The 16,789-nt window shown below is 36.2% G+C and overlaps 2 protein-coding genes across 5 annotated transcripts in view; one reads left to right on the top strand and one right to left on the bottom strand.

Moving 5' to 3' along the window:
* LOC105690593 (glutamate receptor ionotropic, kainate 2-like) overlaps positions 1-10,871 on the bottom strand; it is a 36,119-nt gene extending 25,248 nt beyond the window's left edge. Inside the window, exons 1-2 of the mRNA XM_025746306.2 lie at positions 10,564-10,871; positions 1,093-1,203 (exon numbers count right to left, since the gene is read on the bottom strand). Coding sequence (XP_025602091.2) covers positions 1,093-1,174 — 82 coding nt within the window. The 5' untranslated portion in view covers positions 1,175-1,203; positions 10,564-10,871. The remainder of the gene's footprint in view (positions 1-1,092; positions 1,204-10,563) is intronic.
* LOC105690594 (glutamate receptor ionotropic, kainate 2) overlaps positions 7,089-16,789 on the top strand; it is a 150,419-nt gene continuing 140,718 nt past the window's right edge. For 3 of the 4 annotated variants that reach the window (XM_048656459.1, XM_048656455.1, XM_048656456.1), the window contains exon 1: positions 7,089-7,783. The gene's annotated coding sequence lies outside the window, so the exon portion shown is untranslated. Of the gene's footprint in view, positions 7,784-9,282; positions 9,413-16,789 lie in introns of all 4 variants that reach the window. The other variant, XM_048656458.1, reaches the window with a different exon arrangement.

The raw sequence follows: 16,789 nt of genomic DNA, 5'->3' as shown, positions 1-16,789 counted from the left end.
AGTTAAATAAAATCACATGAAATGACGATGAAACGAGAAACAAAAAATAACCCTGAATATTTACTCTCATATTTCGTTACGGAATGTTTAAAGGTAAGATTTCTGCAGAATGCATGTATTTTTTTTCACTTTTCCTACCCTACGTTTAGCACATCCTTTGTAGCACCACGGATATGAACTTATAATATTATCCGTTTTTCTATATACCTAATAAATATTATCCTTGTGACGCTCGTTATAATGCAAACTCTCGTATGTTTGTATGTTTCGGGTAAACGCTCTCGGGGGCATAAAAAGCTATCATTATTACCCCGGTTTTTTTTCTTCCGCATTTCATTTTCCTACGAAAAACTGTTCTCGTGCTCTCCTTCGGGGGGAGAATCTGAGATTCTCACCCTTGGCAAACATCCCGATACACGTATGCCTAATATTATCATATTGTCGAATCGAGCTATTCGAGTGGAATTTTCATTGAAAAGCGAGAGGAAAAAAGCTCGATTATTTCAAGAGAGCTTGAATTTCAATTATTTGATCGATATAATTTCGCAATCGATCGAAATAATGTTGATTCGATGACTCTCTGTGGAATTCTAGTTCGTTATAAATAAGAATTTTTTTTTTCTCTCTAAGGATAAATCGTGACGAGATATGAAATTGTTTTTCAACACCCTGTACACGTTACGAACGGATCGCCGTATAATCCCTCGATAAGAAGTCGATAAGTTGTCTTGTCTATTTCCTGAACTGGAGTGTTGGGATATAGAATATAAATTTCAGCTGTATACTTCTTATATTCCATATATGTATGGGTATGTATAGGTACTACAAGCTACCTACATACCCACTCGAAGACTATCCGAATTGTGTTAGTAGAATGTTTATGCATACAAGAACTTTTGAAAAACTAAGTTAAAGAGAAAAGAAAAAATGGAATACGTAATATTGGATTTATTCGACTATTGGTTTGTATCATTTTTTCTTTTCCTTCGCTCTTTTTTGTTTTAGAACAAACCAAATGTAACAGAGAAAAAATATGTTTTGGATTTTATCTTCGAAAGCGAGAATAAGAAAATTAAAACGAATAAAACTTACCGATTTTGATAACGCTAGGAGCACAGGACGCGTGAAAAATCAAAGTGACGAAAATCCAAATGGTGGTTGTAGCTGCCCTCATGCTGCGATTCCGGACAGGAAAAGAGCTGTCTGTTGAAAAATCAGAAAGTAAAATAATTGTAGTATGCCAAATGATGATGAACATGGGTCAGATGATCATTTTATTAAGATAATCTATTCGCTCGATCTGCGGTAAATTAATCAGCAAAGCTTGATAAAATTGGATTGTATGTATTTGTTCTTTTCATGGAAAAATCTCGAGACCAGATGTACGAAGTTGGTTGTATGTTCGTGTGCAATGTGCAGTTGACCGCCTCATAAGTACATGTATTTATATATATATATATATACATATAGGTATGCGCCCAGTTCGCTGTTGGCTAGATCCACAACTCTGCTATTTATGCAAACACCCATTAAACCCAGCTGTATTTACGGTGGCAACTCAGAGACCAATGGCTGTAGCTGGGGTTTCTCTTTGCGGAGTTGGCTTGTAAGGCAAAAGCTGCACGGGGTGATTTCCCCCATTCGCCACCCACACCTCGACCTGATGTTTGAGAAAAGAAAGTTTATTTCGCGGTCCGCGCGAAAGTTTTACTTTCGGAAACCGTTGTGCCTATCCCTCTACCCGTGTAACTGCTACCGGAGCGGCCATTTTGTTGTCTCCTCTTTTTTATTCATCTTCTCTTCTATCTCGGGAGATAATCAAATATTTTTCGCATCAGCGCGACGCAGCCCTGGTCTACCACATTTTGGTACACGTCATATGTGTTTCAGAAAAAAATCAAGATGAATAAAATAAAATGGCCAATCAGAAATGTTTTGAGTATCAAACTAGTTTTTGAACGTCCGTAGCCATGCTTCCTGACATAATAAAATACACCCGTTTTTTGATTCAATTATTTTCAAAGATCGAAGTTTAGATTTGGATTGTCAAACCTTTTTTTCTCTTTCTGAAAGACATAAATAACGTGTTGAGATGGCCTGTCCTATGGGTGTACTTGTATACCTATAGATTCACACTGATTTTCTCAATTGATCCAATAATTCTACAAATTTAAGTGGGTATATATACGAACTTTAACCCTCCCTAACTTTTTCTCAAATCTCTCACAAATGAAGAGTAATATATACAGCATATATACGTATAACGTATATAGTAAACGTGACAAGAAGTTTGGGAATGGATTTAACCGAACTCCGAAGAGGATTGTCGAGCTTGAAGAATGGCTCTAAAGTTCACGGGGCTAAATAACCTCTGTTTATTCTTGATTAATCCAAATTTCAAATTCTTCGAGCGACAAAATATCGGAGCACCTATATACCTTCGATTTTGATTTATTCCAGCCTCCATTTACAAATTCCACCTTTGGCATTATTTTTTTTTTTTTTTCATTGATTTATTTTATTTCTCTATAAATTCGAAATTAAGCTCTCGATTCTCATGTTTTTCAATTCTATATCGAGTGACGAATGCGGTCCGAAATTTTGTTCTTCTTCCATCGTAAATTGAAAATAGGAGACCGAAGGGTAACAAATTTAAATAAAAATAGTCAATAAATAAATAACGTACGTTACTACCTACTTTCAATTTTTGATTTTTATATCGTTGGGATAACGCTGTTAGAATTATTAATGACGAATATGTTTGCACATGATTTCGCTTGGATGGTATTCAACTTTAAATCAAGCAAAGCGCGAAAGCTGACAAGGAATCGAAAGTCCCGAATCTGATTCACAAATTTCTTGAATACTATCACAAGCCTTATGTACAACATAAGACAAACTCACCGGCAAGAAACGAGCAACTTACATCCCTTTCATCCCTACATGGGTATATTTCCATCATTCTCTTTTTTTGTCGTTCTTATCCGTCTATATAAATAAAAAAGTCTTGTACCAAAAACAAATGCAAGGAAGGATATTTTTAATATTCAGATTATGATAACAATATTACAACATGAAGTTCGTCGCGATTTTATTGCTGAAAGTACCCCACTTGATTAATTATTTATTCAAAAAACGAGTGGGCTACCTCAAAATATCAAGGAAAAATTTTTTTCCACCTGATTACTTGATCGATTGCGTGAATAGATGATTCTGGCTTCCAGATTTAGATTCCTGAGCTGATTATATATGTGATTACTCTTGAAGAAGCAAAAAAAAATTCGATTTTGAGCAAAAAATAAATCATTGTTTTGATTGGGTTTAACATGCTTTTCTGACGTATTTTGACCTCAGAAATCCGAATCTAAAAGAAAAATTGATCCATCTCTAAAATTGACCGAGTTATCGCCAATTTTCAGCTTTTTGGGGTCAAAAATAAAAAATTGATCTTTTAACCTATCTCAATGTAATTTGAGCTCAGAAATCCGAATCCGAAAGAAATATTGATCTATCTGTAAAAATTACCGAGTTATCCTCATTTTTTCACATTTTTTGGTACAAATTTGAAGATATCTCGAAGGAAAAAAATCGTGGCTCGATTTGGACAACGGATTCGTGTTCCTGAGGTCAAAATACTTAAGAAAAGTGCAATACGATCAATTTTTTAAAATAAAAATTTTTGGCCAAAATTTGAGATTTTTCCAAGGGGTACCCCTTACGATTTTTTCAAATTTTGACCAAAAATTTTCATTTTTTAAAATTGATCGTATGGCACTTTTCTTATGTATTTTGACCCCAGGAACACGAATCCGTTGTCCAAATCGAGCCACGATTTTTTCCCTTCGAGATATTCTCAAATTTATGCCAAAAATCGCGAAAAAATGGGGATAACTCGTTCATTTTTGCAGGTAGATCAATTTCTTCTCCAGATTTGGATTCCTGAGCTCAAATTACACTGTGATAGACTGAAAAATCAATTTTTTCTTTTTGGCCCCAAAAAGCTGAAAATTGGCGATAACTCGGTCAATTTTAGAGATAGATCAATGTTTCTTTCAGATTCGGATCCCCGAGGTCAAAATACATAAGAAAATCGCCATACGATCAATTTATTAAAATAAAAATGTTTGGCCAAAAATTGAAAAAATCGTAAGGGGTAATATTTGAATTTCTCGGTCTACGAGGGGGCCCGAGCTTTGCTGGAGTCAGGTAGCCAGCAGTGTAGCGCTTTGTTGTGAGACGTCACCTTGGGGGCTGAGCAGAGGTGACGCCCCACAACAAACCGCATGCCCGTGGCTACCTGACTCCAGCTAAGCTCGGGCTCCCGAAAAATTCTTCATGTTGTAATATTGTCAATATAATCTGAATATTAAAAATTTCCTTCCTTTCATTTGTTTTTGGTACAAGATTTTTTCATTTATATAGAGGGATAAGAAAAAAGATTTCAAAGAATACACATGTTTATATTTTAAAGAAAAAATTAAATACGGGCATTTTTTTTTTCATACACTTAGATTGCACCCTCCCATGTTCATATCGGACTAAAAAATCGCCTCTCATTTCGCATGGAGTTTTAAAAGAATCTTAGATACACATCGCGTGTGCGACGTTTTTTAGATTTGGTAACAAAAATCGAAAAACAAGGAGAGGAAACTTTAGAAAAAATGAGGACCGTGTTTTTTACTTGACGCATATTGTAACATCTATCTGTAAATATATATACCTGTATACTCGTGCACCTATACGTTTGCTTGGAGGAATAAAATCATCGGCGAGAAAGGAAGGTGAAAATAGAAGAAAAGAGAGAAAAAGAATTTCTATTCCGTCCCTTTTTTACCCTTCCGTTTCGGCTCCTGCCGAGCTGATCGTTGATCCGCGTGTAGAAAAAGTCAGAGAATGGAAGGAACTGAGCCCTCTAACGAAAAAAAAAAAAAAAGAAAAAAAGATAGAATAAAATAAAACTGAAGAAAATAAAAGGTGTTAACAGTTATCGAAGCGCTGTTTTATGGACGTACACTTATTGCTGGAATCACCCCGATGTTGATAGCCCATTAGCCGATCACACGTGATTACAAAGAGAAGAGAGAGAAAAAAAAAAAAAAAGAAACAGGTTAAAAGAAAGTGTTTGCCTAACGGGACGAAATAAATAATCGGGCGGGATAAAACCGCCGTCGAATAACGATTGGGAGAACGGACGATACCCATAGTGGATTGAGAATGAAGATTCGTGCTTTAAAAATTGTTGTCTCTTTTTACGAAGTTTTATAAGGTTGAGAAATGAAGATCAGCAGAACGGTCGTGCGTCGCTATGGCGGGGACGGATGTAGTTTGAAAAATGAAAGAGGCCTCCGTTTATCGATTCGTTTATTTTGGGCACCCCCACATACCCACCCATGGAAATTTGGATCATGCGGTTTCGCTTTTTTTCTAAATAGGGTGCGATTCGGCGAGGGGGGGAACGAGGCGACTCGAGCTTTTACGGAATTCTCTGGCGATTACTTCGGCGATGACGACCCGTTTACGTAGACGTTATAGGTGTCCATGCGTACACGTGGATAGATTATACCCACCACGAGAAGCGATGCGAGGCGTCGCCTACGCTGCTTCGCGAGCATCTTCATCCCCTCCACCCGTATTCAATCCCCTGCATAAATGACGCCGAGCAACGGGGGGTTACCTCAATTTTCCTACGATTCCAGTTACACCTCAATTACCATCCAACGACCCCATTCGCTTCGGCAGTTCATCCCCTAGCTTCGGATGACACCAACGCCGCAAATCTCGACCACCTTTATACACTTCCGCTGATATAATGAGGAAGATTTATAATGAAATTTTCAACCTCCACCCTTACGATATCTTATAGCGACCCGCAGACGGAATATCATCTGAATAAATAAAATATTCAAAAAGAAACAGGTTACGGATCGCACACGTATAGGTATACCTTGTACATGGCGTATCGGGGCGGGGAAAGCTTCCTTTTTTTATGTATGCCGGGATATACGTATACACATAAAGCTTCATCGATTGACAGATGATGAAAGATTATACGCGCGTGTAATCTCAAGACATTCAGATTCTCTCTCTATAAGAGACACGTTATAAGATTTCTTCAAAGATATATAGCTAACCAACAGAGCGGATGATTGACTAAACTCTAATTAAGTAATTATAAGGATTATTAATTAGCCTCCAGATCCTTCAACGCGAAAAGACGTATGTATCTATATACTTTTTGAAAATTGAGTAAAAAAAATAATTAATAATTGATTCAAATTTGTTACCATGATTTTTGAATAAAAATTAATCAAGGGCTTCATGATACCAATTACATCCCGATCTAAATTGGAGAGAAATTTTTTTTCTTATCTAGAAGATAATTATTCATAACTAAAAGATCAAAATTGGAGAGAATTTTTTTTCTCTTCGAATAAGTGAATCACGTATTATACATATACATCTGGTTTTGCATAATGGTACGTCAGCCTTGAACGTAAATATAATATCGATTGACAGGTCATGAGCGGCGATTATTATACGGGGATACTAATCGGAGCGCATGATTGGCTTCTTATAAGTAAGTGTATAGACAGCAGTACGTAAAATCGGTGGCAAACGAGACCGAAAATTTTTAGAAAAAACCCCGCTTCTCTCGAAAACCGTTTGGATCGACATTATTGTGTGTTAAAAAAAAAAAAAAACAAACTGACCATTTGATTTTTCAAAGCGGAATACAGAAAAAAAACACATCTGCCGGTACCGAGACATTCTTTAGTCATAAATAGTAACGTAAATTGTGAGTGACTACTTCGAAATGAATTAATATTGCGAAAAAAAAATAACTAAATAAATAAATACATAAAAAAAAAAAATGAGAACAGTTATAACGACGACGTTTAAGAAATATAAAACGATTTTGAAAAGGTTACCGTACAAAAGATTTCAATGAATAGTTTATTAGTTTCAATCAACTGTGAACCCCTCCGCTAGTTACGCGTGAACTTTTTTTCCACGGAGAGGCCATCAAACTATAGGTTAAACTAAAGCCCTGATGGTCGAAGGGAAACGTCGACTTCTCCTCGCGACGAGCACACTGATGGATTGCATCGAGCAAGTCGGACGATTCCGACGCGATCGTTGACGTTTTTTTTTTTTTTTCTTTTTATTTTAAGTTCTTTTTTCTTTTTTCCCTCCCCCTTTTTTCGAGTCGTATTTTCGTCGCGCCCACATCCGTTATCCGTACATCTTTTTCATTCTCTTCGCCGATTCCTCCGAGGTCAAATTCCGGTTGCGGTTCGTTTCGTTGGTTACTACCCCATCACGTGACGGACTTCGATGCGATTTTTGAGTTTTTTCCGACCTTCGTTTTTTGAAAGCACGCGCTGATCTTTCAACGGTCGATCTAAACTCGAAACGAGATATCGCAGAAGGGAAACTGTGAGTGCTTAAAAACCAAAAAATAAATCACAAAAAAAAGAAGAAGAAGAAAGTCAAAGAAGAAGATAAAAAATTAGAACTCTAATAAGTGAAACAGCAGTGCGCGCGTACAAGAGGTGTCAATTGAGATCAAGTTTTCCAGTTTATGTATAAAATAAAAGAAAAGTTTCAAGTGAAAAATGTCGATGTTTTCTCGCGACGCTTCGGATATTTTAGTGATGTTGTCAAACCGTGTAATCAAAACCGCAGTGCATCGTGCTACAGCTAATTGTAAATGTCAGGTGGATTGCATGCAAGGGCTACATAATTGGAGCGTGCGACCTCGTTCGGCTTAGAAGTCGCATGAGTATGTGAAAAAATAACTTAATAGTAATAATACCTTATCGAGACGTATCAGTTACGTTCGAAACGCTTCCATATATTCTTTGCGGATACGTATAAACAATTGTCATAAATAAATGGCGGTTCAGCGCGCCACGTGATATTCATTAGACTATTTCTTTATTTTCTATTTTGTCTATTCGTAATGAATAACGCTAATTTTCCCACATCTTTTCAAAAAAAGCTCGTCGTGACCGAATAATCGAGATCAAATTTTTACTAGAGACAAAAATCAAAATCAAAATTGTTTCACGTTCGATTTCGTGTGGTTGAACGAGAACGAATGTATTTCATTTTCACCATCCCACACCGGTGCACGTATATGGGTTACCTAGATAGCAAATGCATACATACCTAACAGTAAGTAGGTATATGTACCTACTCCCGTTTGTTTTTTGGGTTACGTCTTGAATTGAAAATCGTGGGTGTAACGAGGTGCGTTAATTAGGTTTGTTACACCGCTAATTAAGCAGAATATTCGCGGTGTAGCTGGTGCTCGAAGACCTTCAAATAATTTCATACCTACCTTAGGTATACATACCGACCTATACCTAACTCATAATTACCACTGAATCTATCGAGCGGTTAGGTACGAAACTTGAACTTTGATTTAGACGAAAATAAAACGGAAAAAAAAAACAAAAAAAAAAAACAGGAAAAGCTAGTCCACTCAACGCGATTCGTTTCGTGCAAAATTTTTAAATACCCTCGGTCGAACTGGTACGATATAAAAAAATCAAATAAAATAAAACGAAAGAAAATCAAGATCACTAATTATAAATAATGTATAATGAATTGAAATCGTAATTTCGAACGGCAGAAAAAAAAAATTTATGTAGCCACATATAGATGAATCGGAAAAACTCTGAATCTGGCTAATTTTTTTCTTCTCTTTCTTTACAACATCAAACTACCGGAGCAGTTGCTTTCCTCGGGTGCATAGGTACAAGTATATATATAATACGTATACCTATATACCTGTATTTGAAACTCTGGGGAAATATTTTGCAAACCACAGCTTTAACTACATAGCTTTTCCTACTGTACACCCACTTGTAGTTATTCACCTGTATAACGATAAAACTTTGTAGCTATTTTGTTTGTGATTTTTGATTTTTTTCTCTCTCAGTTTTCGAAAAATATATAATGTGTATATGCGAGTTGATATATATTTACATGTGTCCAGACAGTGTACGTACGTATATACATACGATATGCGATATAATGTATGAAATATTTTCCAACTGTTTGAACGAGTCGCGAGCTTTACATGTACATGTATAATACCTATAACTATACATGTAGGTAGATCCTAGGAGGTTTTCCAGATATATGTACATATATATTTATATAACTAACTTTATCATTTATTTTTCATGTTGACTTTCTTTAATTTTTTACCCTTTTCCTACAGACTCTACATCTTATCTTTTTTTTTTTTTTTTGTTTGCAAAATTCTTGTAGCTGTGAAAAAAGAAGTTAAAAGAAAAAAAATCAAAAACAGACTTGGAATGTCGGTAGACCGTACAAGCCAACTGCTGAAACGCATCATACGGACATACCTCTATACACACATGAATGCGATTCGTACGAGGTATGTAACATACATATGAGAATATCTATACATATTATTGTACCTATATCGGGGAGGGGGTACGTTATTACGTAGCGATGACACGGGAAACCGTATAATAGAGCGTGAAAGATTCCCTATATACGAAGTAGGCAAAAGTTGAGTAAACCTCAATCTAGCACGAATACGACTTAAACAAGCGGGTTTGGGCTGACTGTGAGCCAGCCTTTGAACTTTCCGTTATTCGTGGTCGAAACAATATTATTCATCGTAACGATTCTTCAATTCAATTCAATGTTCAATGAGTGGACAGTGACCTGTAAAGTCTGGTGCTCAAATTATCAATCAAAATTCGAATACTTTGAGATTCGCTGCCAGGGAGGATTCCCTGTTATGAATTTCGCGGTTCTTAACTCACAATCAGTTTCTCTTTGGGCAGCTCGGTAAATCTCCAGATACTCATTTTCGTCGAAGTCCGTCGATCGTAAAATGCGTATTTCCACTTTTCGCGCATCGTATAGAAATCAAAGGTCATAGGAATCAGAAACTTGAGAGTTACGATTGAATTAGAATTTTGCGAATCTGACTTCAGATTTGTAATCAGCGACCCAAAAAATCTACCGGTGTCAATTTTTATTTTGAATCCGTCCATCCGTTCCAAAGATATCACCAATTTTATTTTGCAAGAAATGCGGACCATCTCATAGTTGATATTAAAAGCTTAAATTTTGGGAGATTTTTTTCAATTCATTTGGAAGCGTATAAGTCCATTTATTTTCTTTTTATTTTATTATCATTCATTATTTATTTCTTTTGTGTTTTTTGAAAAAGAGAAAAAAAGAAGAAAAATCGTAAGAGAATTCGCGCAGCCGGGCATAAAGCTACGGTATCGCATCCCCTATAACCTACAGGATTATTTAACGACGTCATTATACTCGTTTCAATACTATCTATTCGAGGCTGCACAATTTTTACGCGCTCGTAGTCCAACTATATGTAATTATATTTGTGCACAGGTACATATATGTATATCAACTTCATTAATCGTTTAACTAAAGGTCTAAACAATCAATTAATCAAAAAGAATCCAAAGAGTAGAAAGAACATTTTTGTTCGAAAATCAAAATTTCGTATTCAAATAATTATAATGAGATTTTTCGAAACATACGTACATCTCACTCACCGTTTCTTGATTTTTCTTTTCTTTTTTTTTTAAATTTTTATATTCCCCACTCTTCGAAACAAATATGCATAGGTATGTTAAAGATGAATTTAATCGATTACGAGTTTAGCGGACGAACCATATTTTCATTATTCTTTCAAATATTTTATTCACTCGTTATCGTTAAAATTTCCAGCAAACCGGAGAACGCGATCTAAGGCACAGAGAACGTATCGAGGAAATTATTTTAGTATACCTTCTCGGTAACGCGAAAAGAGCCGTCGCGACGCCAGTTTGAAGCTGACTGATCTAAATTTGGTACAGAGTAGCCCAAATACTCCGAAGAGAATCCAGCGAGGAGTTGAGATGGGAGAGAAAATTCGTCGCGAGAAATTACGTAAACGACTAGACGTACGTCTATAGCTGTGAGATTTTTAGATTGTAACAAATTTCGAATTTCCATCGACGGAATTCAATCGGTCAATTTTTCCCGAGAATTCTTCTTTTTTTTTCGGTGCGATAAAAGAAAAGTTTCCACGGTCCATAATTGGAAGACGGTTGAAATTCATTGAGAAGTGAAGTTTCGATACACAATATTCGTCTCCGACTTGAGTATTAGTGCTATAAAGAATTTCAAATGGTGGTTAAATTCAGCATGCATACGCCGGCCCCCGCGCCGGCCGCAGCGATTCCCGCGGAGTTTATTTTATATTATACGAAATCCAATTTAATTTTAACGTCGTAAACTCGCTCGGAATTTAAATTTATCGAAAAACTAATCCGAAAAAATTAAGCACGCGGTGTATAATAAAGACAAATTCTGATGAACGAAAAAAGGAAATGGATTAATAATTTTTTTAATTCTTTAACGATGAATCTGTTTGATCATTCATTTTTTTATCCCTCTTACAATATCTGAAATTAAGTGTAATGGTAAACGTAGTTTTGAAATTTATATAAGAATCTGGATTCACGTTGGAAAAAAAATTCAACGCGAATTATCATATCAGGTATTAGTTTTCCGATTTCACATTTTACGATTTTAATTGTTCTCAGACGTCTTTATACATCATATCCTGCGGAGCTGCTTTTCTACGTTGAATTCTAATTGCCGAATTTCATTCCCCTCCAGATTGTTAATGTACAACAACCGGAATATGTACGTTAATGATATTATGCAGAATCGAAAATATATATGAAAAAAAAAAAAAAACCACAATCACAAAATAATTGTATTACAATAACATTGAACATTGAGGTTGAATTATTTTGTTCTAATACCAATTTAGGAATTTTTTAAAAGACGGATTCTCGAGCTTACCGCAACAGGGTCGTCTTTACGTTCCACTTTTCTTTTTTTTTCTCTTTTCTCAAACATTGAAATTCATGGGAATCCATATAAGGCCTATTTCGCGGAGTATGTGCGTCATATAGGTACCTACAACGTTACCAACTGTGTAACATTATGTACGTTTCTTGTGCATCCGAAAATGGCCCAATGAATCCACATTGAGTTTGATAAACGGTTTCACGCCTCGTAGATCGAGTTTAGGGTATGTTATATGGTACGTGATATAACACAAGACCTTATCACCATCAGAACGTAAACACACACACACACACACATATATGTCTAGTTATGAATACATAAACTGTGTATATGCAACCACGTTAATCATCAACTTGCTCACACAGTGCAAATCATCGGTTCAACGAAATGACAATTATGCACCAGAGAACTTTCTTTTCTCCACGTTTTGAGACGTGTCCTTTTCATCTTGATTTTTGATCTCCGATTCTCATTTTGTGTCTAACCCACAGTTAGCACCTAGTGCTTCGATGGTGACATATACGCGTATACGTATCGCACACCTGCAACGGTGCAGAGTCCGCGTAGTACCAGCCAAAAGTACTTACTTACTTCATGCAGTTTCACAGTTGAATTCGATAGCTTTGAGATGAGGGTTGTTTACCTGACGCGACCCCCCATCCCCCGCCCCCGTTGGAACCACCGCAGCCAGGGGGTGTGCGATGGTTATCTATGCATGGATGCAGCCTCAAGTGTTAGCATGTAAACCTTGGCGTGGTGCACCAGCAATTTCATATACATTATATAGTACATAGAGGTAGCGATTGCATCGGGATATAGGTACATATAATATGTTTAAAATATATATATGTTTATATGTACACATATATTCGCGTGTGTGTACGAATATATGTAAATGTTTGTGAATCGAAAAAGTAGGAAGGCTGCCAGATTGGTATGTATATTTGTCGGGCGTTATTTGCTCCGCTGCATTTCCACCATATCGCGATTCGTCGGCGTAATACTCTGTGCGTATGTAGGCGCATATACATTGGTAGGTATACACATATGTGTGTATTTAACGCGTGTGTATATGTGGAATTATATAAATTACATATAATGCGTTCGGAACCACTTCGAATCAATCGGGTTGGATCTCGTAGCGACGGAGTTGAATTTGACGATTAATTATTATTTTTTTTTTCAATTTTTTTACCATCAGGGAGTTCTTATTATGGCCGTACAATGTGTGAACAGTGACCGAGAATCGTTAATACCGGAAATTATCTATAAATAAAAAATAATGACGACGAAGAATGTCGAAGAAAAAAGAGGAGAAAAGGAGGTCAAATAATCGAAGAGTCGCGCATTAGGTTATAATTGATTCGTTATGAAATTCCCTATCGCACATATGTCTATACATTATCTGGTATTTCCAAAATTCGATTTGCAATCGCGATATAATAGAAGAAGGATTACGAAAAGCTCCTATATTAATTTGTAGGGACTGAATCAGATCTGAATGTGCAATAGATTGATTTTATAATCGTTGTAGATGACGTGATCGTGATAACGCATAAGTTGTACACACATAACGTGTATAATGGGAGAGAGAAACAAGAATATAATCATTAATTTATTAGTAAATCAAACAACGCGTTTGTTTTTTTTTTTTTTTGCAGAGATTGAAAATGAAAATTTCAACGCTTTTTCACGTTGATATAATCAAGGTGAGCTCACAATCAGTGACTGGTTTGTAATTAATGTCAACCGCAATGTATTTAATTAATTATCCACAAATCAGGATTCGAGTACATTATTAATCAATACGAACCGAATAGGATGACGATTAGTACTATTAAAAATCATCGACGATTGTTAATAGAATTTACCCACCCAGTTATGATGATTTTTATCAACAAATATACCGCACATGGTGCAAATGTCGGTTATCGACATTTTTCGAGAATAAAAAGCTGTGATTTAAATTAAAAGAAAAAAAAAAGAAACACAAAATAAAAAAGGGAACCCTCGTCAATCTCGTTATCAGAGAGAGTTATTCGGTCGATGAGTTTATTCGGCGAAATATTTTAATCTCTGATTTCACGGGGCTTGTGATCGGAAATTATGAACTTGTCTTATAACCATCTCATTAATTCTTCGCGATCGAATCGTTGGGGGTTAAAGGGACGTGGACTGTAGCCACCGATGCCGTGGATATCTCAAGTTTTTCATCTTTATATACCTGTATAATTAGGAGATTCAACGGTGCGAATTAAAGCGTAGAAAAATTCCTAAATTTCAGCGAATTATTAAATCCTCTGGAAATTCAAGCCAAGGGGGCACGGAGAGGCATCAACTTTTCAACTTTTTATGCATTTATACCGATGTACACGGCCTCGTACATTTTACACGGTCACACCGTCCTCTTTTCCGTTTCTTCCTTTTTCGAACAGTTTAATTAGATTTTAATCGAAAAATACTAATTAACTTCTTCGTGATTCGAAACTAGATTGATTTACGTGCTTGATTATTTCAATCCAAAATTACGACGAATCAAAATTTTCTTTGATCAAAAAAATTGGGAACACGAGTCGAATGAGGAAAAATAAATTTCACACCTTCAAATTGGATAAAAATATCCTTCGCAATATATCCAATTCTCAGAAATTCTGCCACCCTGTACGTACAATATATATTAGGTACATCAAACCCCTGAGTTGTAGGGCAACCGTAGATTTTTTTTAATCACCCTAATTGCGGGTGAACATTCGTTTCTGTCTACAGCTGTAGACATCATATAATTCTCTTTAGTCTCGACAAAGAAATACAAATTTCCTTTTAATACTTCTTTCTATTTATTTGTCTTTTTGGTTTCTCTCATGGGTCAAAAAGAGAAAATCTGCATTTACCTTAAGTATGGCAAAAGTAATAAATGAATCCTATATGATTCAAAATTTTTGTATTTTTTTCTCGCCTCCGAAAAACGGAAAATTCGCTTTCGTTTCTTAAATCCAAATATTAAAATTTTCAGGAAAACTAAAACTCTCGAATACCTGTTTACATAAATTTTACTCAAATTCCCGCCCTCTCTTCGACAAAATAAATGTGGGATTTGAAAAAATGCTTAGGCTATCGAAAAATTCAAATCCGGGTTCAAAAATTCACATATAACTTCCTATAATGAAAAAGAATAAAAAGTAAATCATAGCACACGATATAGTCTCTACGGTTTTTATCAATGAAACTGTAGTGCTTTTCATATTGCATATATGCAGGTATACATATACAGATAATTCCCCGCACAGATTTACCGGGGACGGACGGTTATAGACGCGGTGATGTGTGAATAATAAAAGATCGATTAGCCTGAATTTCAGGTTGACCTCTCTTTTGCCACCCCACGTTTGTAATTAAATTATGCACCTTAAACGCATATATACTGGGTGAGTCGCGCCAAAGGTCTGATTCGGGAAGAGTCGAGTCCGTCTACGTGAACGTGGATGACCAAAAAATTTTCACAGTGCCTCAGTTCCGATGTAAAACGATTCAAAGTTATCCAAAATCGCGGTTTTCAATTTGAAATTGCGCGAAAACGAAGAAAAAAAAAAAAATCGAATAACTCTCAAGATAATTTTTGTCAGCAAATCTCCGGTTCCATTTGGAGATATCACGATCTCGACCTTTGGCGAACTCTGGGACACCTTTCCGGCCAATCCAAGTGCAAAAATAGGCTAAAATCGGGTGTTCGCCATTTTGTATTCTTTTTTTTTTTTATAGGAAATAAATATACATATACTATTCATGATAAGGGAACATTCGTAATCCCGTTCTCCCGTATGTGAGAATTTTCGAAACGATCATCTGGAGTCTCGCTCGCACATCGTTTGATTCCGTTGATTTTAGACGAGGAAAAAAAATGTATCCGATCCGGCGCTTTAGAAGAGTTTCCCTATAGAACACCGGCGGACCAGCTGTATAATACACAGACAAACGTGTTCTCGCATCCGCGGGTTCGCGTAAGGGTTGGAATTTATTGTTTTCGAGTAGTTTTCCCGGTGGTTGTACGGCAAATTGAAAGCCAATATTTGTAGCGACTGGGGGTGAAAGAAAAAGCGGCGCAGGGGTGCAGAGCGTTGGAGGAGCTGGAGATGTGTTATAAGATATCGTTGGTAATAATCTCCTATTGTCCTACATTTCCGAATTCGCACCTATATAATAATCTGTTATCAATCACACTATACGATAGGACTCTTATATTCTTTAACTCCTAAACCCCCGTCGCTGCAGTGGCAGCGAAGAAGAATGAGGATGAAAACCGTGCAGCAAAGGACTATATCTTCTCGTGTCGCCGAGGAAAATCGAGGGTATCGAGAGAAATATCTTTACCAAACAAAACGAAAAAAAAATATGTCCTGCGCGAGATATAATATACCTATTTTTACAACAACGTCTACGCGGTCCAAATGTGACCGAAAATAAACGGTAAATTTGTAGAAAAACAAAATCATTCAATTCCTGAAGTCGAGATTAATTGACAATGACGTGTTTTTTAGCTTTTGTCTTCCGATGATGGATTTGCTTTACTTATTTATTTATTTTTTCTAGGATCAGCAAATATATCGTATGAGAATATAAAAAAAAAACAAAAAAAAAAGAAGAGAGAAAACCTGCGAGATCAAAGAATAATTTGATTTTTTTTCTAGGTCCTCGAAGGAACGTGATGTGATTCCAAAAGTTGATTGATATATAAAAAGTTTGGAAATGTATTTAGCGATGAGGGGGTTGGGTTTTGGGGGGCGTGGAAGGGGGTAACCACGGGGGTGAAAGGAAAGAAATCTGAGAGGATAGTGCGTGGGATGGAGTAGGAAGAAAAGGAGAGGAATGATATCTTCTTTTCTTTTCCTTGATTTTTCTGCAAGTCCTT

The sequence above is a fragment of the Athalia rosae genome, chromosome 6 (genome assembly GCF_917208135.1).
Source record: "Athalia rosae chromosome 6, iyAthRosa1.1, whole genome shotgun sequence".
In the NCBI taxonomy this organism is placed as follows: Eukaryota; Metazoa; Arthropoda; class Insecta; order Hymenoptera; family Athaliidae; genus Athalia; species Athalia rosae.
This window is presented reverse-complemented; position numbering and strand designations above follow the sequence as displayed.